Source organism: Onychostoma macrolepis, chromosome 01 (genome assembly GCF_012432095.1).
Source record: "Onychostoma macrolepis isolate SWU-2019 chromosome 01, ASM1243209v1, whole genome shotgun sequence".
In the NCBI taxonomy this organism is placed as follows: Eukaryota; Metazoa; Chordata; class Actinopteri; order Cypriniformes; family Cyprinidae; genus Onychostoma; species Onychostoma macrolepis.
Window position 1 is genome coordinate 36,283,254 of NC_081155.1, and position 25,466 is coordinate 36,308,719.

The 25,466-nt window shown below is 34.9% G+C and overlaps 2 protein-coding genes across 15 annotated transcripts in view; one reads left to right on the forward strand and one right to left on the reverse strand.

Annotated features, from left to right (window-relative positions):
• The window catches only part of camk2d2 (calcium/calmodulin-dependent protein kinase (CaM kinase) II delta 2), a 40,955-nt gene extending 18,765 nt beyond the window's left edge, over nucleotides 1-22,190 (forward strand). The window contains exons 4-22 of one of the 14 annotated variants that reach the window (XM_058780392.1): nucleotides 18-72; nucleotides 2,996-3,061; nucleotides 3,575-3,647; nucleotides 4,076-4,178; nucleotides 5,689-5,772; nucleotides 6,369-6,463; nucleotides 6,676-6,798; nucleotides 6,917-7,000; nucleotides 7,573-7,615; nucleotides 9,035-9,075; nucleotides 11,090-11,149; nucleotides 13,640-13,684; nucleotides 13,800-13,848; nucleotides 14,155-14,253; nucleotides 16,046-16,066; nucleotides 17,308-17,383; nucleotides 18,176-18,270; nucleotides 18,367-18,595; nucleotides 20,076-22,190. In XM_058780392.1, the coding sequence (XP_058636375.1) occupies nucleotides 18-72; nucleotides 2,996-3,061; nucleotides 3,575-3,647; nucleotides 4,076-4,178; nucleotides 5,689-5,772; nucleotides 6,369-6,463; nucleotides 6,676-6,798; nucleotides 6,917-7,000; nucleotides 7,573-7,615; nucleotides 9,035-9,075; nucleotides 11,090-11,149; nucleotides 13,640-13,684; nucleotides 13,800-13,848; nucleotides 14,155-14,253; nucleotides 16,046-16,066; nucleotides 17,308-17,383; nucleotides 18,176-18,270; nucleotides 18,367-18,595; nucleotides 20,076-20,079 (1,445 nt within the window). In that variant the 3' untranslated portion in view covers nucleotides 20,080-22,190. The other 13 variants (XM_058780403.1, XM_058780398.1, XM_058780420.1 and 10 more) reach the window with 13 other exon arrangements.
• Nucleotides 22,191-22,343: 153 nt separating this feature from the next.
• Nucleotides 22,344-25,466, reverse strand: part of ank2a (ankyrin 2a, neuronal) — a 76,955-nt gene continuing 73,832 nt past the window's right edge. Inside the window, 3 exon segments of the mRNA XM_058780378.1 lie at nucleotides 22,344-23,538; nucleotides 24,871-24,962; nucleotides 25,290-25,463. Coding sequence (XP_058636361.1) covers nucleotides 23,334-23,538; nucleotides 24,871-24,962; nucleotides 25,290-25,463 — 471 coding nt within the window. The 3' untranslated portion in view covers nucleotides 22,344-23,333.

Consider the following 25,466-nt stretch of genomic DNA (forward strand, 5'->3'; position numbering starts at 1 on the left):
GAAAATTCTCTTTGTAGTTCGACTACATGACAGCATATCGGAGGAGGGCTTCCATTACCTAGTTTTTGATCTGTAAGTATATATTAATACAATCTCCTCCTTACTTCTTATTAGGCTTTCTTTTCTATCTTTGCTTTCTCAGAGTCTGTGTGGTTAGTATTAGACTGCCCCATTTACAAAGTGCTACTGATATTTATGTGATAGCAGGACAGTGCCCAGAGGGCAGCCTTCGGCAAATCTCTGAATCAGTGAGCCCATTTTCAGCATTGCTTTATAGAAGTGACTTATAGAATGTTTTTTTTTTTGTTTGTTTTTTTTGGCTACGTTCATACTGCAGCTGCATACAGTTGCCAGTCCTGTTTTTGAGTGTTAAATAGTTACGTTCACAAACAGTTTGATGATAAACTAACATGACAACCCCATTTTTATAACATTCCCCTTTAAGCTGTAGAATAATTACATTAAAAAAATTTTTTAATTAATTTTTTTTAATGTATTTTCAAGCTTATTAATTTGAAAAGTAAGGTAAAAACAACAATAGTGTGAAATGTAACAATTTAAAAGAACTGTTTTCTATTTGAATATATTTGAAAATTTTAATTAAATAAATATATATATATATATATATATATATATATTTTTTTTTCAAATTAGGATTTGGTGCTTAATTATTATCAATTATTATTGGGGATCAATTATTAATAATAATTCTTATATATTAATATCAATGTTTTTGCTGCTTTATATTTTTGTGGAAACAGTGATATATATATATATATATATATATATATATATATATATATATATATATATATATATATATTTGGGTTTTTTTCACTTTCACTTTTAATTAAATGTGTCCTCACTGAATAAAAGTATTTTAAAAATAAATCTTACTTACCCAAGACCTTTGAATGCTAGTGCATCAAAAATATTGATCAGCAAAAACTGTTTCAACAGTGATAACAACTAGAAAGGTTTCTTGAGTGCTAATTCAGTGTATTAAAATGATTTCTAAATAATCATGTGACACTGAAGACTGGAGGAATGATGCTAGAAATCAGCTTTGCCATCAGAAATACATACTTTTTTAAAATGTATTCAAATAAAAAACAGTTATATTAAATTGTAATAATATTTAACAATATTACTGTTTTTACGGTATTTTCGATTAAATGCAGCCTTAGTGAGCATCTTTTAAAAACATTAAAATCATAATTATTACAAACTGTTGAACGGTATAATATATTATTGTATGAACAGGACAATTCAAGAGTCACACCTGTTTGTGAATACGGTTGTCAGTCCTAAACACTGACTGTGTGAATATATCCTTTGAAATAGAGCAGAGCAGTGGATTGTGCTGACTCCTGTCTGCATGGCATCAAGAAATATCTTCTGTCATAAATGGCTTATGATGTAGTTTTGCTAGTAGCTGATGTGGCTGATGGGAGAAAGGCAGGCAAACAGAGACGAGAACACAAGGACAAACAAGCAGAGAAAAACAAGAAGAGAGACACAAGCTGTCATATTCAGTAATATTCAACTGTTTGTGACCCAGATTCACACAGTATGACAACTGCTTGCACTGCTATTTTTAAACACTGTCAGATTTTGTACGAATAAACATACAGTGTTGATTTTCAGTTTAGGTTTTGAATCGAGCTCAACAGTACAGCTCACTTTATCACTGGACTATAGCTTACAGAAACTACAACCAAACAGTACAATGTCATTCACAAAATTTTCACATAAAAAAAAGCGTTGTTGAAAGGCATAATTGAATTAGTCTGTTTAAATGCTATATAACATCTCATATTAGGTAAGTGAAGATAGGTCGTCCTTAGTAGCAAATTTGTTGTTTCAATTACAAATGTTGATATAAATGGCGTTCAATAAAAATTGTTGCTTCTCTAATTCAAATCATATTAAAAACTGTATTCAGGTATGTAAATGCATGTTGTAGAGTACAAATATCAGGCAATTCCTTGTGAAAATTAATTTTTGCACTTGTAGTGTACTTTAATTCTCAAAAGTATATATATATATATATATATATATATTAATGTTGTACTTGCAGATATAATATTAATGAAATAAAAGGACACTTAAACTGATAGTTCACCCAAAAAAGAAAATTCTGTCATCATTTACTCACCCTCAAGTAGTTCCAAACCTGTATGAATGTCTTTGTCCTGTTGAACACAAAGGAAGATATTCTGAAGAATGTGGGAAACAGAGCAGTTCTGGGGCACCATTGGCTTCCATAGTATTTTTTTTCCTACTATGGAAGTCAATGGTGCCCCAAAACAGCCTGATTACAAATTTTCTTCAAAATATCTTCCTTTGTGTTCAGCAGAACAAAGAAATTAATACAGGTTTGGAACTACTTGAGGGTGAGTAAATGATGACAGAATTTTCTTTTTTGGGTGAACTATCACTTTAAGTGTGGAGAGACTGTTTTGTAACACTTCAGTATACTTACTGTAATATTGCAAAATTAAAAGTTTTACTTGAAAATACATTTTAAAGCATTGTTTTAATAATTTTTTGTCAGGCTTTAAAAAGTATTTTAACTAACATACTAACATAACTAACATATATATATATATTTTTATAATAGTGTGCTTAAGCATGCTTCTTTTTTCACAAGGGATGCCTTTGCTTCAATCAGTGTGCTTTTTTTTTGATTGAGAGGTCCATAATGTCACCATAATGGTCTGTCTACCCCCATCATACTCTCTATTGTTATTCCACTCTTTTTACAGTCTAACTATCCACCGCTATCTTGCAAAAACTCCCTACTGTGGGGACTATGGTAATTGCCATTTCTATGGTAACAGTGACTTCTCTGATTGCTGAATCTGACTTCAGGACTTTTAGGATTCAGGATAGAAAAGCACTTCTTCAGGAATGAAACATATTTTGAAATTACATTGCTTTTATGAAAGCGTGTAGCAAAACAATAACTTTACATATTGACCTTTGACCTCAGGGTTACTGGAGGTGAGCTGTTCGAAGATATTGTAGCAAGAGAGTACTACAGTGAGGCTGATGCCAGGTAAGAACATTCAGACAGACATATTATATCAGTAGCGCATTAGAACATTCATAACGTCAAGTTTGCTCTACATAAAATATGTTTACAGACAGTTCTTTTAGGTCGCACACATTTGTGAGCCTGTTTCTCTGTGTGCGAGTTATTTATACCAATGATAAATTATACACTGCTTGCCTTTACAGCCTCGCCTCCTTCAGTGTAATTTTGCATGTGTAAAGGAAAATGTGCATGTGTGTCTTTGGGGCTGGACAAGAAAGTGTGTGGCATGTTATTTATAGATGATTAATGACTGCATGCATCCATGAATGTATAATTCTATGTAAATCCTCCACAACTGCATTTTTACTTCACAAAAAAGGCTGATAAACTCTCTATTATCTCTATTTACCTCTAAGTTCCCTCTTTTTACTGATTATGTTGCTTGATTTTTTTACTTGTGTTCCTTCCGGCTGCCTTTGTCACGCTTCCCCTCTGTCTTACCTTTCTCTTTCACTGCCTCTCTCTCTTTCTTAGTCACTGCATTCAGCAGATTTTGGAGAGCGTTCATCACTGCCATGTTAATGGGATCGTCCACAGGGATCTGAAGGTCAGGACACACACACACATACACACACTTATGCTTCTCCAGACAGTGGTGCTCAATGTAGCACAGTTCAGTGCCAAATTTAGCACAGTCTGACGTAGCCGGATCTCGTATTGTCTAACAGAAAATAGCCTTGCTGTGTCTGAGAATCTAATATTTTATCCTTTCATCTACTGAAATCTTTACAAAGCTTTTTAACTAGTAAAAATCAATCCACATTTGTGCAGATACAATTCAGATTTTGACAGATTTCGCTTTTTTGTTCTTTGGCCAAAATGTCTTTCAACCTGCTGAGGAGGAATGAGTCATAGCATGGCTGCTGTTAAAAAACCTTTTATTCAATAAATAGCTACGTTTAGAAAAGTCATTACCTAAGGGAGAATTAAGACCATTTAGTGATATGCTTGTGTGTCTCTGTGCTGTTCTTAAAGCCTGAGAATTTGCTGTTGGCCAGTAAGATGAAGGGGGCAGCAGTTAAGCTTGCTGACTTTGGTTTGGCCATAGAGGTCCAGGGTGACCAGCAGGCATGGTTTGGTAAGTACCACAAAAAAATAAATAGATAGATAGATAGAGATAGATAGATAGATAGATTGACAAACAAATCACAAACAAATCACTCTTAAGAGTCAAAAGACTCTCAAACTCTAACTGAAGCTATTAGTTTGAATTACTTTTGAATACTCCCCTAAAATGTATTTGAAAGTATACTACAAATACATTTTTATATTTATGTGCTTAATAAAAATTCCACGCAGTTGTACTCTTGGTAAATTAAACTGTTATATTTAAAGTCTGTTATACTGGAACAACTAATTTTGTGCTTAATGCACTTTAATTGTGTGGAACTAGTGATGAAGTCCAGCTAAAGATATACTGAAGTATATTTGATTGTGCTAAAGTGGAACTATTGCAAGTATACGTCAGGTATACTTTAAATATATTGCATTTAAAGACTGATATTATACAGAGATCATACAATCCTAATTAGTAGTGATGTTAAAACACTTTTTAGGCATTATAGTAAGAAATGTGGATTGTGCAGTATTGAAATACTCCAAAGTAAGTTTAATAATAATTTTATATCAGTAAGTCTTAAATGATATGTCAATAAATATGCTAATGGATTAGGAGTATGCTCAGTTTGAATAATTATATTAATTATATTTTAAATAGAAAATTTGAGAGATTATACAGAGATCATACAATCCCTATAAGCAGTGATATTAAAACACCTTTTAGTGCACTGTTCAATAATGAAATACTCCAAATAAAGTTAAATTTTTTAATGGTTTTAGTTTAACTTTAATAACCTGACAACACAGGAATAAATTACATTTTAATATATATTAAAATAGAAAACATTCATTTAAAATTGTAATATGAACAAGAATAAAAATATTAATGTTTTACTGTATATTTGATCTAGTGCTGTCAAACGATTAATCTCGCATATAATCGCATCCAAAATAAAAGTTTTTGTTTACATAATATATGTATGTGTACTGTGTATATTTATTATGTATATATAAATACACACACATATAGTATATATTTTGAAAATATTTACATGTATATACATTAATATTTTTATATTATATATATAAATATATAAACATATATTTTTCTTAAATATATACATGCATGTGTTTGTATTTATATATACATAATAAAAATACACAGTATACACACATATATTATGTAAACAAAACATAACAGCACTCATTTGATCATATAAATGCATCGTTATAAGTGACTTTTTTCAAAAACATTAAAAAATCTTATAGACCCAAACTTTTGAATGGTGTATGTCAGCATTTGAGAGTATTTTTGTAATGAAGTGTATTTAATTAGAACAAGTTTGCTTCAAAAACGTAATCAGGCTCAGTCGAGGCTGTAAAAGCATAATTTTATAGGGAACACTGTTTTATTAGTAATTTTGCTTTAAACATTTTTGCATGACTACACTTTTTAATATTCTACAAAATAATAAATGAATACTGTAGAAACTGCTCCCTTATTTCTCTAAACCGCTCTCTCTGTTCAGGTTTTGCTGGTACTCCAGGGTACCTGTCCCCAGAGGTCTTGAGGAAAGATCCTTACGGCAAACCGGTGGACATGTGGGCCTGTGGTAAGGGATGAATGAGTCACAAAAATATCAGCCTCGTAAGTGAGTCGGTGTGATGGATGTCACTGTTGAAGCTCATTAACCGATTATTAAATTATTGCAGCCTGAGTTTTTAAGGAGCGTTGAATCTAATCAGCTAAATGGAGTGTCCCTGGTAAATTGTCTTTCTGTTTTTAGGCTTAAAACTAGTTAGTCCAATTCAAGCAGTTGAATGAATGTTTCAATTTAGTCTTGATGTTAAAATGATTGCACAATTATTCAAATTCACCATCAGGAAGTTCTTCTCATTTAAAAAAGATGTTAGATGGTAATACCATGGTGCTTTCTGAATGGTACTGAATTATTACCATAGTCATGCATCACACCTCAGGACTGTCATCCGAAGTTAAACGTAACATTACTATGGTAGATGTCCAAAAAACATAGTAGTAGTACCAGAGTACCATGTTTATTTGATTCCACCGTACGCAGTGTTTGAATGTGATTGCTTAAGTACAGTCATCTTAGCCAAATGTATGACCAGATTACGTGATATTCAAGTATTTGTTTGAAGAATATTTCTCTCTGAATGTGGCGATAATAGGAGATATGTTTCTTAGGTGTGATTCTCTACATTCTGCTGGTTGGATATCCACCGTTTTGGGATGAAGACCAGCATCGCCTCTATCAGCAGATTAAGGCTGGTGCATATGACGTGAGTCTGAATTTCCAATGATTTGCTTGCACAGTGTTCACTACAAGATTATTAAATCTGTTACAGCTACAAATGCAACATATGATTATATTGCTAATAACTCGGATGATAAATTGATGTCATCTTCAGTTCATTGGCTTCCAAGGCTTACAAATTCATACAAAAATGATTAAATGATGGATTATTGTGTTGTATCTTATGTCTGTATGTAGTTTCCTTCTCCTGAGTGGGACACAGTGACCCCTGAAGCTAAAGATCTGATTAATAAGATGTTGACTATCAATCCTTCTAAACGCATCACAGCTGCTGAAGCCCTCAAACACCCCTGGATCTGCGTATGTGTTTCAACACACACACACACACACACACACACACACACACTAACATGCATGCTTCTTTAAATACAACAAAAGAATTTCCTAATCTTCACTAATGATCTGTCTCTTTCTGTAGCAACGCTCCACTGTAGCCTCTATGATGCACAGACAGGAAACCGTGGAGTGCTTGAAGAAATTCAATGCAAGAAGGAAACTCAAGGTTAGTTTTGGTCTGACTTTCTTTAAACATGTCCTTTGATCAATCTTCAGCTTTCTTCACACAGAGTCTCACAAACTATGCATTTATCTCCTTACTGCTTGCAAGAAGGATTATTTTAAATGTAATGCTTTGTGTTATTGCATTACTCCCTATCTTGTTATGCTAATTACATTATAATTGCCAATTATTCATGAAAATAATTGAGTTAGATTTGATAAATCTACCAGCAGGGTAACCCATGTTGTGAGGAAAGGAAAGTTATCAATTGTGTTTGCCAGAAGTATAACACGTTACTTAAAAGTAGCAGTGTTATTGTGTGTAAATTAGAAAAAATAGTGTTTCTTTATTCATTATTTCCAAAACTCCAAGAACTATGTAATGCAATGATTATTTGCAATGCCCAAAACTGACAAGATGTTCCAGCAAATTAGACATCCTCCACATACATTATGAAAATAAGGGTATACATTGCTCCTGCAGTTGCTTCTGCTTCTGTACTATTCTTTCTTTCATTTCTCTCTTGCTTGTTGTTTTTTTCCTTTTCTTTAATTTCCAAAACTTCTTGCAACTAGGGTGCAATTTTGACCACTCTCCTGGTCACAAGAAACTTCTCAGGTATGTCTGGCTCTGCTGACCTGTATGTGTGAATGCGTGTGTGTGTGTGTGTGTGTTTAAACTCCCTTTTTTATCTTCTTACATGTGAACATGATTCTCATAATGCTATATTTCATTAATCTTGTTACTGGTTATTTTACAGTTAATTTGTTGTTTATTATTATTATTTTAAGTTTTTTTTAGACAAAGACTATTTTTTAAAGCAAGGTGGTAAAGTACACCTTTTCAGACATTTTATTTAACATTTCTTTCCTGTTTATCATTGCTTTATCTCTTTTTTTGGGTGGGGGGGGTCCTGTGTGTCCTGTGAGGTAAGAGTCTGTTTGGACATAAGAAGGGGATGTGTTTTTACTCTAACCAGTGAGCTGGTTTGCTTGTTTGACACACTTCCCTGTTACTCTGAGATACTAATTACCCTTGTTTGCATGGAATCAAACAGATTACATTCATAACGTCAACTAGCATTAATCTTGAACTTACATGCAATGTTTTAAACAAACAAAACTGCAAGTTTCAATATGCATTTTCAATAATAAAATAAAAAACAAATACTTTATGAATGTAATCGCAATATAATAATTCTGAGTTATTGGGTGAGTAAATGTTTTCTGTCTTGCTCATAGAAGTATTTTGAATGCTTGATCATTTTCTGGTTACATTTCTGTCTGGATATGTTCATGTACATCCTGGAATGTTACATTTATGTATAAGATATAATTCATAGGTTTAGCATTTACATATGATGGTTGTTACCAAAATATAGTTGGAAACATGTGATAATAGAATGATAGAAAGCTTAGATTCAGTGTAATAGCTGTATGGTCGTCTGCACTTTATTTGTAATAAGCTGTATTCTAAAGCAACTCTTTTTTCAAGGGCAAGTGTGTGCGCTTCTTTTTTACTTTTAGTTAAAGATGTTTGAAGGCTGTACAATATATTTGCATGCAATTTTGTATATTATTTTATAATATCTATGCACATAGCATGACAGTTCAATAATCATGACATTTATAAGTAATTAAATAAATTTAATAGGATGATTTCTGTTATATTAGGGTAAAAAAAAGTCACTTTTATATATCTTCCTGTTTACCAACGAGGAGATTACAGCCATAGACTGTGAGAAGATTGTACACAGTATATCACACATCCTATAAAACACATCCTCTAAAAATAGAGTTGCTTATTTTGGTTTAAATTCTGTCCTGGGTATAATCTTTTCGATCCCTTAGCCTTGCATTTGTGTACCAAGAGTTTCTATCCTAAAAATGAATTATTTGAATTGTTTCTCCTGACCGAGGTCTTGTGACACAATAAGGAGAACAATAATCCCAGAATGCCTGCTGCATGTGCCTTCATGGATTTATAATGTTATTATGCATAAATAATCATGGTTTCCTTTTATTTTTCATCCAACAGCAGCCAAGAGCTTGTTGAACAAGAAGACAGATGGTGTGAAGGTGGGTTAAATCTGTTTCCTATTTATCTTTTGGCAAAACTAAGATGTATAAAGAACATCAGTACTTGGCAAAGCCTGAGAATAATCTTGCAGCAGAACATCCTTTAGGTTTGCATTTGTTTTTTTGGATGTTTTTCCAGAAATTCTGAGGTCTTTAATTGGATCAGTTTCCAATTCAACAACAGTATAGTTAATATATTAGAGTGTTGTGTGGCATTTTGATAAATTCCATTTCAATTCCAATTTTCAGATTTTATTTAGGAAATTTTGGCAATAAAAATTTATTTGGACCTTTCAGTCATTAGTAAAATGTTTAGTTAATTCCCTGAATTTGCTGGAAATTAAATGGAATTACCCATCATTGTCACTTTTTATTTTGAATGTGTATATGAATGTATATGAATGTGTATTCCATTGTTTTTAATTTTAAGCACTATGGGGGGAATTCACTAAAAATGATTTTTAGGGATTCACTAAAGAAATTATGCAAATCAAGTAAAAAGTACGGACACCATGCATCTTTTTTTGCTTCTGAGTGCAGATCATTAGAAATAAATTGCTGTCTAAATAAGCCTAATCTATGTAGAAAGGCGGACTTGTTTCCTAAAATGAACAATTACTTAACTTGAATAGACATGGAAGAGCACAAATATGCCAAAGAGCACAGAAGATGCGGGTTTTTGTGTGTTGAAATACTGTTTAGTGAATTTGCCCCATATACTTTTGCCCCAATGTGTTCCATTTCCTGAGTTTCTTGTTTCAATTTATTTCCTGATCTAGAATTTTATTTTCTGATCATTTCTTCTAAAACAATACATAAGAGGTTTCTGACACACATTTTTTTTTGGTAACACTTTACAATAAGGTGTCATTTATTAACATTATTTAATGTATTAACTAACATGAACAAACAATGAACAATGCATTTATTACAATATTTATTAATCTTTGTTAATGTTAGTTTATGAAAATACAGTTGTTCATTGTTTATTCATGTTAGTTCACAGTGCATTAACTAACGTTAACAAACACAACTTGTGATTTTAATAATGCATTAGTAAATGCTGAAATTAATGTTAACTAAGATTAATAAATGCTGTAGAAGTATTGTTCATTCTTAGTTCATGTTTACTAATGTTGTTAACTAATGAACCTTATTGTAAAGTGTTACCCATTTTTTTTTAAATGTGATGTTGGTTTGCCACGTGTCACTCATGTGTCTTTTATGTCTTTATCAGATTTTACATAAGAAAAATTGAAAATAATTGGGCAACTCTCACAAAACATATTTAAAAAATAAGTAAAGAAAGGATATCAATTATTTTAAAAATATATACGTTGTTGTTGTAAAAAAATATTAATAATGTGCATTGCCAATCACAACCTATTTTACTTTCATAATGTGACATTTTAAGCAGGATATTCCACTTGAAAATATATAGTGGTGGGACTTGTATTTTAAGCATCCGAGATCGATTGTATCATGAAAAGTGAATGTCACACACAAGAATAAAGCCAGACCGAGTTTGCTAAAACAATGCCTAAATGGCTATTTGGTGATTAATATTATAAATATATATATTTTTATTTATTTTGCACTAATGAATCATTCACCATAAGACCTTAATGCAGAAACATGCAATAAGAAAGTAAATGGGTGCAATTTTGGTATATGGTAAGTATAAAAAGTTAATTTATAAAGCAAAAAAAAAAACAACAGAAAATAATTAATAAATCTCAGAACCTTTAATTTTATAATTAAATTCTTTTGTTATTTGTGGCACAATATATGTGCACAATTTTTGTTTGGGAGTTGCTGTATCATCAGATCATCCATCATCAGTTCCCTCATGCGTATCTGTGTTTGTCTGTGTGTATTTCTAGTTGTGGATGTCCTGTCACAACACTCCTGTTTCCCCCCAGTCTTGTGTAATTTTGTAACCCTATTGTGATGCAGTAGACCCCATCAGTGTGATATTTGGTAATGTGTGATCTGCTCCTCGTCCCACTTGCAGGTTAACAACAAAACCAACCTAGCCAGCAGCCCCAAAGACACAGGCCCCGCCCCAGCACTGGTACCCACGACAACAACCCCGCCCCTTGCACGACATCACCCGTGTAGACCCTCCCCCTTTAACCAACAAGCCAGATTTGCTTACCTTTTCACCATAACACAATAGCAATCAAACAAACACAAATGGTGTTCCTGCATAAAGCAAATGACACAATTCATATTTGATTCCAACAGATTGTAATGTTAGCATGTTGCTAAGCTAACACAAGCAGAAAACATATACCAGAATCTGGTATAATCTGGTAACCAGATGTTTGGTGAAATACTGAAATTTTAATTAGGTTGTACTATTTTTCATGTTTCAGTACATACAGCTCATACATGTTGCATTGCATTCTGGGATTGGTTTGTCTAAAAAGGATATATGATGCTGCCTTTGGATTTTGCCTGATGTTGCTGCCTGTATTTTGGAACAGCTTTGGCATTGTTTGTCTAGATTGCTCATGCTAATGCTAATAAGCTAATGCAACACTTTTATGCCTTATAGTTTTTTTAAGGTATATAAAACAGCTTAAGACCATGTGAACTTCATATCAAGCTAAAATGAAAGACAACATATGCAAGGAAAACCAAGGGTTTGTAAATCTGGCACTGTTGGTGTGTCGTCTAACCAAAGTTCAGAGACCTTGCATGATTTTACTTACCTCTCATGTCACCTTTATGTCACCCATGTGTTGTTCTTCCATTTGAACTCTTAATTCCAGGAAATTTAGGGTTGTATTCAATCAAATTATCTTTGAAACATCAAAAGCGACTGCTGCTACTTGATGTTTTGCAATGATCTAGTTTTATGGCATCTCAAGCACAAAAATCCATTTAACGCTTGTGGTTTTGCTTGCACAGTCATGGTGTATTGCCATTAGCCTACTATTTTTGCCCATTTGTATTTCCCATTTGTTCAAATCTTAATCTTGTTGAATCAGATTGTCTTTTTCCGGCAGATGCATAATTGAAGTATTGCAGTGCATGGCCGGTGTTAGCATTGCTTTGATAGGGTCATACACTTGAAGCTCTTCACTGTGTGTAGCTTGACATTGTTTGCCTTCCATAATGACGCAGACATGCATGTAAACAAATGTCTTTCAGACTGACGACACTGTGACGCACTCGTACTGACACACATAGACTGTTTCTCTCTCTCTCTCTTCTGTCTAACACACACAGGCACTCAGTGGGTGATGTTTCTTAGACAAATGACAAGTGTGTGTATGTAATCTTCTCTAATCTGGTGGTCATTAGACAAGACATCTTCAGTTCCGCTTAGTCCCGCTCAAAGACCACCAGGCTGATTAATTACATTGTATCTGTCAGGATATGTGTGTGTGTATGTGTCTGTGACCTAGGGATCACCTCATAGCAGTGATCCACAGCTTGTTTGTTTTAAAGAAAAAATATATCATATTGCAGGAGAAAACTGATCCAAAATCTATGGAATTTCTTGTGATTTATTTAGTAATTCCCATAAACAACAAATCAGATATATGGCAAGCAATGCATTTAAAAGACATACAGTAATATATATGATCATGGTTTTCACCAATGTAAAAATGTCACATATTTGTACGTGTATTTTAAGCATACACTACAAATCAAACATTTTTGAAAGACGTATCTCATTCTCATCAAGGCTGCATTTATTTAATCAACAGTAAAAACAGTAATATTTTCCCTTGTGATCCTTCAGAAATCATTCTAATATGCTGATTCGGTGATCAAGAAAGATTTCTTATACAGTGCTGAATTACTGATCATACATTTTATATATTTTGTATATATTTTGCATGTAATATTTGCCATATATCTAGTTTCTGTGGGGGCAGTTAGAGCTAAAAGCTTTTGCTATTCCTTGTGCTTTTGGTAATTGCTATTTGGTATGTGTGCACATGATTGCACATCATTTTAAGTTGCTTAGGTATGAAAATGCCTGCTAAAATATGTATTTTAAAGCTATGCCAGATCCAATTATACTCCAAACAAACTGGACATTTTTGTTCCATCTCTGCATGAGCCGAACTGGATGAGGAGCCATTTTAGAGAATAATGAGTCTACTTCCAAAATATTAGAGGACAAATGCACATCCATAGGGATTTCAGGTTTCTTTTTGAGGTGTAGTGTTTGCTAAAGCACTGGCAATATGCATGGAAAACTTTCAGCATGAATGGGAGAAAGAAGGCGTGTGTGTGTGTGAGTGTGTGTGAGTGTGTGTGTGTGTGTGTGTGTGTGTGAGAGTGTGTTTTGGATGGGGGTCCAGATTGCATTATCATGCAGGGCACATGCGAGTAATGAGACTCTGTTCTGATAGCATTGTTTTGCTGGTTGGATTTATTTAGCAGTTTGTATTTATATATTTTCTTTAATGCCTGAGAACGAAGTCATTTGCAATTCCATGCATGTTGTGTCTGGTACACAGCCATTATATGCTATTATGCTTTATCAAGCTTCTTTTCCATACAAATAATAATCTTTTTTCACTCCCTTGCACTATTTCAGGAGCCACAAACTACCGTGATCCACAACCCAGTGGACAGAAACAAGGTAATGTGGCGCATTTTTGTTAGCGGAGGTGAATCAAAAATAGCAACACCAAATGAGACACTGTCCAGTGTCCAGTCTGAAGGTGATTCATAAGTATTCTTTCACATTTCTTCAGGAGTCTACAGAGAGTGCCAACACAACTATTGAGGATGAGGACCTTAAAGGTAAAGCCTGGCATTTCCCCGGCCGCGTGTCTGCCCGTAGACGTGGCATTTGTTGCTGTTTTCCCTCCTCAATATGTCTTCCATCTGTGCTTCTCCTCAGTCATATGTACATTCTTTCTTGTTTATTTTCTCCACCGAATTTGTATTGCCCGTTGCAGCCATTCTCTCCCCCCCTTCATCCTTCGTTCGTTTCCCTGCTTAAGGGTGTCTGTTTCAGTATTTCTTGTCGAGTGTTCTATTTGAAATGTCTTCTTTTTCGTTTGTCCTGCTCCTGTTGTTTCTTCCTCTCATTGGTTCAATGTACAGCCAGACGCTTTGGAAACCTCAGCATTAATTCAATCTGGCAACCCGCGGGCCGCCCGCAAAACTCCGAGCCCAAGCAGGCGCCCAACTCCTCGGTGCAGAGTAAGTCCGTAATGGGCAGGAGGCAAAATCACCCCGTCCTCCCCTAACGTCGTTCAAATGCTTCGAACCCCCCTTGTATGAACGAGAGGCCCCTCAACAAATCAAATCTGCCCTTTTAAGGATACTTTTTAATTGACAACTCCAAACATCATTCCTCATCAATGCTCCAAATGTTTTAATCCATCCAGCTGTTTCTATCAGACACACGTCTGTGTCTGCCTATTCTTCATGGACTGTGCTTTTAAGGCCAAGAATATCATAAATCACAATAGAGAACACATCAAATTCTAATTTAGCCTAGCATTAAAACCATTTTGTCCATCTGGTTTTCAAGAAAAAAAACTCCAACTCCAGTCTGTGAAGGAGAGGGAGGCATAGATGCGTGTAGCATGTGTTAGAAAGGGCTGATGGATTAAAAGTAAATCTCTGAATCAATAGAGAGATGCTCAAGTCGATGGGAAATCAGGTTTTAATGTGTAAGTACCAGAACGTTCTTTCAATGTGCTCTTCATGAAAAGACACCCTCTCACTGTCTCAAACGCTCTCGACGTGGGAGAAAGTCCTTTAGCGCTCTTCATTCTTGCCAGAAAACCACCTGACTGCCTTTTAGCTCTCTATAGGTGCTTGAGGCCTTCCGGTTGCACCACTAACAAACCTCTTCTCACTGAAAAGACTGTTCAGTTGACCTTTTGCCCCTGTGTTTTAGGACTAGAGTCTGCATTATCCTGTATTACACCCAACATTCCTAATACGGAGAGATCCACTGCACTAGGAGTGTACTTGCTCCGGTATCCCATCCTGCTCCATGCCTGAGAGCCTGATGTTTGCTCCTTCTGTTTAGTATCTCTCCCCCTTCCCACCAATCCAACCTGAAAAAAGATCTATATTTATGTGTGTATATTTAAACAAACAGACTCGCTTTGGATTTGTTTAAGCTCAGTAATATGGAATGGACCTAAACCAGTATTGAAAGGACAATACGCTGTTTTTCAACGTCAGATTCTGTTCGCAATTTATGTTGACATGACCATGAGACAAAAAGCATTTTGTCTAGATTCTGTGTTTCACATGATGAACTTTTTTTTTTATGTTATTTTAGGGCTGTCAATGTAGTTCATTGAATTAAATGCACAGTCAAACATTTACATGAATTCAAATACATTTAGAAATGAATGTTAAATGTTTAATACGTTAATCCCACTAAATAACACAATTGACAGCCCTGATTCTTTTACTCTTTAACAAAAAACATTCTGATATCTTATGAAACACAGAGGGAAATGGTGTTTCCACATATGCTAACAGCGGCATTATGCTGAATAATGAAAATGATGTTGAAAAAAGGTTGAAGGCCCCATGTTACAAAGCATGTCCATTGTAAGAGAAAATAAGCATTAGACGGAATGCTTTTCTGAAGAAAAGTAAAGTCCTCTTTTTCTCATTTGAAAGCCGCAAACCCTTTTCCATCTCATTTGTCATTCAGTGCCTTCCGGGCGAAAGACATCAGCTAGAAGACGTATCCATTCCTTTTTTTCTTTTCATCTATTAATTTGCAGACACCATAAACTCAGTGCTGGAGAATGAGTGATTTAATGATATAATTAATATTTCACATTAAATGAACTGTTAAATATTAAAAGTACAAAGTACATTTAACGTCTTTTTGCCCGGTGGGCTGGAGTTATTATGTCATCATCAGTAGACGTAGATACATTGCTCTAGTTTTATTTGGTGCTTTCATAAGAAATTGCCTTTTTGACCAATTATGAGCCATCTCTTTGCTGTCCCTTAGCTTGCCAAGTTATCAATAAAGGTAAATTTAAACTTTAATACTTTGAATGAAAGTGTTGCCTGTGATTTTCTACCAGTAAACACTGCTCATTCTGAAACTCATCGTAGAGCACTAGGAGTACTAGGAATACGCTTTCCTTTGGGTGCCCTTTGTTTATCGAGTGTCAAAATTGCCTCTTGCTATTAATAAAGAAAACAGAACAACTACAGATTGTACATAGTCATTATAGAAAATTCACACAACCTCTATGTAAGCCAATTAGGGCTGGGCGATATAACCTCTTATTAAATATTATTTAAAATCTATATATCTTAATATTTACAGAATGCGTTTGCTCTGAAACGTTTTGGAGGATGGAGTTGTTCCTGTCACACTTTATTTTAAGGTCCAATTCTCACCATTAACAAACCATTAACTATGATTTTTGCCTCAATACACTCGTAATTTGCTGCTTATTAATAGTTAGTATGGTAGTTGTTAAGTTTAGGTATTGGGTAGGGATGTAGAATATGGTCATGCAGAATATGTGCTTTAATAAACAGCCAATATGTTAATAATAGGCATGCTAATAAGCAATAAGTTAATAGTGAGAATTGGTCTCTATACTAAAGTGTTCCCGTTTTTCCTTTTTAGTTAAAGTTTGTTAGTTTTTTATAGAAGTAGTTAGGTCCAGTTTTCCATGGTTTTTCTCTAAATGAACAAGAAAATGTATATTTCATTTAAATGCATCTGTAAACTAATACATTACCTATATTTATTATGCCATGCAGGAACTAAAGTGAACATGAGTGTTGACGCAAAAGAATCACTCAATCAGTTTTGAATTGATTCAATGAAATGGCCAGTTTGATCTGATTCGTTGCAATGAATCAAACTTACCAACCGTTGTCAACATTTTGTACATTACTGAACATTAATGGCGTTTAAATACAAATTTCTGAGAGTGTAGTCAAAAAATGATTGTGAAACTGGTCTAATTACAGACTCTTTAAGAAATGTAATGGCCAAATAAAAAGTGCTAATAACGATATTTATGATTCATTGCTAATTTATCGCCCAGCCCTGAAGCCAACTAAAACCTGCAAAGACAGAAGCTATAAAGGTTCACTGTAAATTTTGTCTGGTGCTTTCTAAACAAAGGTTTGCATTTTGTGGATTGCATAAATTCAGTTTTGAAATGAGTTGGGATGTTGAATAATAATACTGGTTCTCATGCTGCGAGGTTGTCTGACTCACTCGCTAGACGTCTCTGTGTGTTTCAGCTCGAAAGCAGGAGATCATAAAGGTGACTGAACAGCTGATTGAATCCATCAACAACGGAGACTTTGAGGCTTACGCGTGAGTGAACGGTCAAACATGTTGCTATGACAACCACAGCCCCCTTAATATATATATTATTTCATTTCCATTTAGTACGTTGAAGTACTAAAATAACTCAAATTAAATAAAACTAAAACTAATAAAATGACAACATTACTACAACTGTAACTAAAACAGATAACACATACAAATCAAACTACATTAGTTTATCAGTAATCCTAAAAAATAACACTGAGCCAAACACACATGATAAAAAAACAACATTAACTTACTTACACATAGCAAGAAATAGTTATAAAAACTGAACAGAAGTGAAACAAGTAGTAGGAAAGAGGAAAAATAGAAAGCGATACTTATATCCTTTGCCGGTGTCCCTGTCCGGTGGAGTCGCATGGTAGAGTCGATGGTCTTTACACTCTTCGGTCTTCACACAATGGCTGCTGCGACTGTAAACTAAGCTTTTTTATACCCGTCTAACAAAATACTAATCCAATTCAGCTGAACACACTTTCCTGTTAATCACAACAAATGGCCAAGCAAGCGCCTGACACTGACAAGGGACGCGATACAGTACGAGACCAAACGCGATTTCAGCACGTCTCCACACAGTAAACAAAACAAGCGTTATATTTAAGATTATATTTAATAGTTACCTTTTCATAACAGGTGCTCCATCTATATTTAGATCCAAGCCTCACTTAATTACAGCTTTTGATGGGCAGAAATCGGAAGACTTCTAATGCTTTCTTTTTACCAATGTCTGCACACAAATTAAGACTTTTACTTTACTTTCTACTCTTTATCTCACAGAAAGATTTGCGATCCTGGTCTTACTTCCTTTGAGCCAGAAGCTTTGGGAAACCTGGTGGAGGGGCATGACTTCCACAGGTTCTACTTTGAGAACGGTATCTAGATCCATATCTTTTCACACCCAAAACTTAAAGAGAATATAGTTTTTCAACAGTATTTTGATCACCGTATTTCTTTGTCATCTTCTTTAGCACTGTCCAAAGGTAATAAACCTGTACACACTATCCTGCTGAACCCCCATGTGCACCTGATTGGGGAGGATGCAGCATGTATTGCGTACATCCGCCTGACCCAGTACATGGATGGCTGTGGGATGCCACGCACCATGCAGTCAGAGGAGACCCGCGTCTGGCACCGTCGAGATGGCAAGTGGCTGAACATACACTTCCATCGCTCTGGAGCCCCCAGCGTGCCCATCAAGTAAGATTCATAGAGTGTCTCTACTGGTTAATGTATGCAATAATAATGTTCATGATCACAAAAGGGTCATTCTCAGGAAAGTGTGTGAAAAGGTTTTTATCATTTAATTTGAAATGGTTTCTGCGGAGTCTGACCTTTCAAGAAATCAAAATTTTAAACACGTATACTTTTATTCAATGAGGATGCATTAAAGGGATAGTTCACCAAAAAATACAAATTCTGCCATTAATTACTCACCCTCCTGTCGTTCCAAACCCGTAGGACCGTGTTTCATCAAAAATATTTTCATTGGTGCTGCGAAGATGAATGCAGGTCTTATGGGTTTGGAACAACATGAGGGTAATTAAAGGGGTCATCGGATGCAAAATTCACGTTTACATGTTGTTTGTAACTGTGTGTTGGCAGTGTGTGTACACAACCACCCTATAATGATAAAAATCCACCCAGTGCTTTTTTTAAATCCCCAATAATAACGATCACTTTCTCAGAGCAGGCTGTTCTGAGATTCTTGGCAGAGTGACATAGTTACGCACAGTCCCCTCCCACGACTATTGACTATAATAATGTAGAAAGAATTTGTGCCCCCTCAGTTTTCTTAACGAACTTATTTATTTAAACCGTTAATGGATAATTAATTGGAGGAGCATGGGCGCACCGTCTAGCCTATCAGTAGGCTACCGGAAGAGCGATTCGCGAGCAGTGGGCCCGTTCCATCCTCTCTCCTCCTTGCTGAACGTGTTCAAAAGTGAAAGTAAAATCAGAACAAATAGCACACATTGGAAAGCAATTGCATGCTTTCGCGAGAGTGCAGCAATTGCATGCGATCAGAGATTGCATTACACCCTAACCCCCAAATGAACTATCCCTTTAAATTGATCATAAGTATATGATGTTACAAAAGATTTCTATTTTTTAATTGTACATTTTTTTATTTAATAAATTTGTATTAAGTTTATTTTTTGTTTTTATGCTGTTCTTTTGAATCTTCTGTTGATCAAAGGACCCTGAAAACAAATAATCACAGTTAAATGAAAATGAAACATGAAAAAGAAGATGAAAGCAGCACAATTGTTTTTAACATTCATAGTAGTAAGAAATGTTTCTTGTGCACCAAATCAGCATATTAGAATGATTTCTGAAGGATCATATGACACTGAATGAAAGTAATGGCTACTGAAAATTCAGTTTTGCCATCACAGGAATAAATTACATTTTAAATGTATTAAAATACAAAAACAGTTATTTTTAATTTTTAATAGTAGCGTATATTTGAGGACACATATTCAGATCTAGTGACTTGAGGCTTGATATGTAATGACCTGTTATTGCTCCTAGTGGCTTATTTGGGCAAACTGAAAAAATATCATATTAACACATTAACATTACTTCATAATTTAGTGGAATTTGCTAATTCTAATTTAATCTCATGCTTATTTCTAAATGTTATTAATGTGTGTTTCTTTGTGTGTATATTTTGTAGTTAATGGAATATTAAGCTTCAATTTTTCCCAACTGAGGAAAAACCATCAGCAAAAACCCAACTGTCTGTCAGTCAAGCTGGAGGTGTGTCTACTAAGCCACACCTACTTCCCAACAACCACGCCCCTCCCCCTCCCCCCTGGAGGGTCGTTTACATGTTATCGCACATGGACCAGATAGTTCAAACATTTTGCTAAAGGTCATCACCTACACCAAAATCCGTGGGCCATTCGCATATATGGACATTATTAAAAGGAGTGTATTTTTAACATTTTATTTTCTGTTTCTTTTTTTAAGCTGTTTTGGTATGCATTTTAAATGTATAGATATGTAAAGAGAATCACCTTTCCCCAAGTCTGTACTGTATTTTTATGTCTATTTATGTGTGTGCAATATATCAAATTTTGAAAGATAAGAATGTTAATATTGAGCTTGCTATTGTTCTGGTGATGTACATATGTCGTGATCGTTCAGATAAAAAATGATAAAATAAAAATCTTAAAAAAAAAAAAAAATAAAAAAAAAACTTTTAAAATTACGTACTTTAAATTCTGGCTTACAGCAAAATTAAAAATTTTAGTAAATGCTGTCAAAAAGCTTTGTTTATATTCGCTAGCTTACAATGTTTGGCTCCTTAAAGATTCAGATTTACTTTATTTGATTAAGAGAACTGCAGAATACTAATATGGACTGTATGTTTACCTTTATGTCATAGAATATGAGAAAAAATAACAGATATCAAAGAGAATGTAGCATATATGATACATCAAACATTGACAAGCATTGGGTATTGCATGGAGGACTATTTTTTGAATGACCATGCTATAATTTGTTTCTTTTTGCTCTTGTTTATGTTGTGTAATTCATGGTTTCCTTATCAAATTGTTTATTTCTATCAATATCATAAGAATCTGATGTGGTAACGATGATAGCGATTATCATCATTACGACCCAACATATCTAGAAGTATCACCCTACTTTCAGATCGATGTAGCTTAATTTTCCTATATTGAGTGGCTGTGAAAATATTATCCTTTGACTTTATATCATGGCTGTATGAGAAAAAGAAATATAAGTAGCTTAAGAGAAACTACATGTATCATTTTCACACATATTTGTGCTTTTTATTTATCCCGACATTATTTTCGCCCATGGCAAGAAGAGCGAAATTGAGCCGAGTCTGATTTACAAGCATGCACACTGCCCCTAGTGGCGACTTAGTGTCTGTGCGCCACTCAATCGGAAGAAGATGTCATAGAAGGTAATGTCGGAATGGAACGGTCTTCCTTGAGGAAAAACCTCACCACTACTGGACTATGCCAACACCATGCTTTCCGTTTTCTCCGTGTTCCTTTTTCTCTTCTTAAAGACATTTCCTCTGCTGATACTTACAGAACCTCAACGCCAATACGAGGATGTGAACTACATAATTTGTTGCCATGGTGGCGCTAGCAAATCAACATATTTAATGAAAAATACAATAAAGGTGTGATATGTACTGTAAGCATGATGTCAAGTTTCAGATTTTTCTTCACACACAACCATTAAATATTGACCACAGCGTGACACTTATACACTTTTATTCTCGTTCAGCCATATACACACACTGCAGCCAAGGTATAGTGTTTAAATGTCTTTTTTAAAAGTCATATAGTAAACTAATACATGCCTTTATGGATAGATATTTATGTACTATATATATATGCATATTCTTATCTCCACAGACATAGAATGCAGATTCAGTAAATCAAACGTGGGCCAGTCACAGTGAAAGTAGTAGCAGTGTTCAACTTAATGACATTGCTCAGTTTAGAGGATGACTTTTGAAATGCTGTTCCAGGGCCAGTTTCCCAAACGCAAATTATTATAAGAAAAAAAAAAAAAAAAAGCAGAGCTGGCCTCAGATCAGCAGCAAAAAAACAACCTCTGCTAACACAGCTGTATTAATCTGCAGTTAAAAGGAAAAGTCATTCGAATATCACATGGTACGCACTCCTTCCCAACAGTCTCAACTGAAGCCAACCTGTGATTTGGCGAATCATGAAGAGAATACTCCCACTTATGTATAATAAATGAAATACATCAAAATAAAACATTCTTTAAAAAAAAAAAAAAACATACATCCCTTATGCTCACTTCTGAAACCAGTAACATTTTAAAAGCATTTACCATCATAAATACCTCAGAGCAAAATTCCTCGACACATACTGATATTGAACAATATGTACAGAACAAAATTAATATCATTTGAAAATAATCACATTTCTGATTTCACACACACACACTCACTCAAAAACACATACGTAAAGAAATTAATGAATTCAGATCGAAAGATAAAAATAGAATAGAATATGTGTAACTGATTACTTGAATTTGATTCCACCTTTGCTTCCTGAGTCCCTCTTGACACGCTTGCTAAAGTGAGCTTAAAACCATAAAGCGCATGTTAATGTGTTCTATTACAACAAAAAGCTGCACTGAAATGTGATGATGATGACGACTAGAATTGCTACAGATCACAGACACAAAGAGAGAAGTGAGACGAAAAAGACAGAAAAATGACAGTCGTCTAACCACAGAAAGAGTCTGTTATTAATAAGTGACTGCTGCTAGCTAAGCATGCCTGCTAATATCCTTACAGGTGGCTAATGTGATCTACTGTCATTTTAAAAATGCATATTATATATACTCTCCATGGATAGAATACACAGACACACGATACCCCAACAGCTGATAAAGAAGGCAAGAAGTTTTCAGACATCTCAACCGTTGAGATCAAAATAGCATGTTCATGATGTGGTGATATAATGCAACGATATTCAATAGTTGTGGTAGGCAGTGCAGTACAGGTTCTGTTAGTTCAAGCTTAAATGTTCTGAGTATGAACAACCAGGACTTTTTTTCCTCTCTTTTGATAAAACGTTTTTGGTTATTGTGATTTTTGTGGGTGTGTTCATAGGTGTTATAACTGAGGGATTTAAAAAGCAAAGGAAAGGAAAGAACACTATTTGGTCACAATGAAGGACAGAAAAAGATAAACACTTGTGGTAAACTGGGGAAAATAAGGAGAGAGAAAATATTGTCTGTTGACTTAAATTGGGCAAAGATCCAGTTTGACTGGACAGGAAGACTGGAAGTGGCAGGAGTGAAGTGCACTCTGGGATTGCATGAGCATGGTGCATAGGAGTGGTTAGGAGAGCAGACAGGCTCAAAGAGAGGAGCGATGGAGATAGGGAGAGGAAAATGAAGGGGAAAACCATCACTCGGACTTCTCTTCGGCTTCCTCTCTCTCTTCCTCTCAGTCGTTTTGGGCACAGTAGTGGTGAATGAGGTGATGGAGGTGATGCTGTTAGTTGTCATGGGGCTCAGACCGATCGTCTATCTGCTCCACGCACACCCGCTTCTGTCCCCCAGCATCCCTCACTACTGACCTCCTGTGGGTCCTAGACTTCTGCATCCTCGCCCTGTGAGTGAAAAAGAAAGAAACAGGGTATCAGTGCTTTTATGTCTTTACCAAAAGTTCGAAGTGGGAAATTAGAATTTTTAAGTGTACATTTAAGATGCAAGTGCACATATAAGATTCTTTTAGGTGTGCATTCAGAAGACTGATAGGAGAGAGGAAGAAAAATGTTATTAGAGAGAAATAAAATGTAAAGACATGCTTTGTTAACAAATATACACACATCAATGCTAAATAAAAAATTCTAAATTCCCAATACAATCTCTACAGAACATTTGCATAAACATATTACATACATTACCAAACATTTGGGTAAGATTTCATGTTGTTGTTGGTTTAGAAATCAATACTTTTATTTAAAGCTGCAGTCCTTAAATTTTGCCTCTTTGTCGCCATCTCTGTTTGAAAACCTGGAATTGCAAGCTGCTTGCGGAATTATTTCACTTGCATGGGTTGTGAGTTGGCACGGCTCCAGCTGGATGAATGTAATGTTTTGATTAAAACATTACCGTCACCGCACCGGTGTAGATGTTTACTGTATTTCGCAATCCCAGATTCTAGCCTACGTCTTGGAATATATGACCCAAATAAGAATTTTCAGCGTATATTGCCATCTGAACAAGTAACAAGTCTGCCACGTTTGTTCAGACCAACTGAGGAAAAAAGCATAACAATAAATCGCGCTACCAATGGTGATTAAATCTAAAGATCAGTTAGCTCATATCACATCAAACCGTGCAAAGTATTATTATTGTTATACTTTATTCTCAAATTATTAATGTTGACAACATTAGCATTGCGTGACTATGAGTATAGTGTGTTTTAGCGTGTAGATTTCAATTTCTGTACAGTCTAATAACAACTTTATGTTTACAGACATGACGTAATGACGCGGTGCCATGCTCGAATTTCCTGTGAAAACCTACCCATACTACTCAAATTAGAAAACATTATTATAAGCTAACCGTTGTGAATCGGGCTAAAGTAAGGCGATAGTTTTGAAAACTGGCTGGTTATGTATTTGCTCAAATATTGATTTTGGATCATTTTTAACCAAAAAAGTTACGGACTGCAGCTTTAACAAGGATACATTTTAATTGATCAAAATGAACAGTAAAGTTTACTATTATTAACTAAATTCTGTTGCTATTTTAAATTGCAATAATATTTCATAATATTTCTATTTTTACTGTATTTTTGATCAAATAAATGTAGCCTTTGTGAGCATAAGAGGCTTTTGAACATAGTTTAGATTTTGTTTTTCTTCCTTCTACTTGCCCCCATACACACACTTTCACACTAATATGCACACAAACACCATGCCTGTCTCTCAAACCTCCTGATCACAGATCCATCAGGCTGCAGTATTTCCTGCTCTACCACTCCAGAGATCTGCACCTTCCTAAAACCTCCAAAGTAGCTTAGAGCCTGAGGGAATGAGGCACACACTATATTAACACTAAATTATATATTATAAATTATATTATAATAGTCAGAACAGCTGTTAGTCACAGATGTAATTACTTTCTCAGGACCAGACATGGCATTTATATAATTTTATCACAGGTTTCTGGTTGCATAACATAAAAAGCTGGTAAACTGGAACAAACTGTGAAAGAACTTTTGGTTAGAAAAAAAATTGCAGTCTAAAAATTGCAGTGGTAATTCTGCACTTTTCCTCCTTAAAATGACCCTAATCTTTAAAATCTGATGTTTTATAGATGTCAGAACTGACTGCTGTGATTGGCAGCTCACCTGGGTGAAGTCCTCCTGGGCTGAGGGCAGGTCTGAGGCAAGATAAGGATCCCCCTCATGCTTTTCCAGCTGTTCTCCATGTAGCATCGTCATCTGGACCACCTGTCTGACCTCTTGGCCTAGAGCAGATTCACCCTTTGAAGATGACATGCCATCTTGCTCATGGAAAGTCACCTG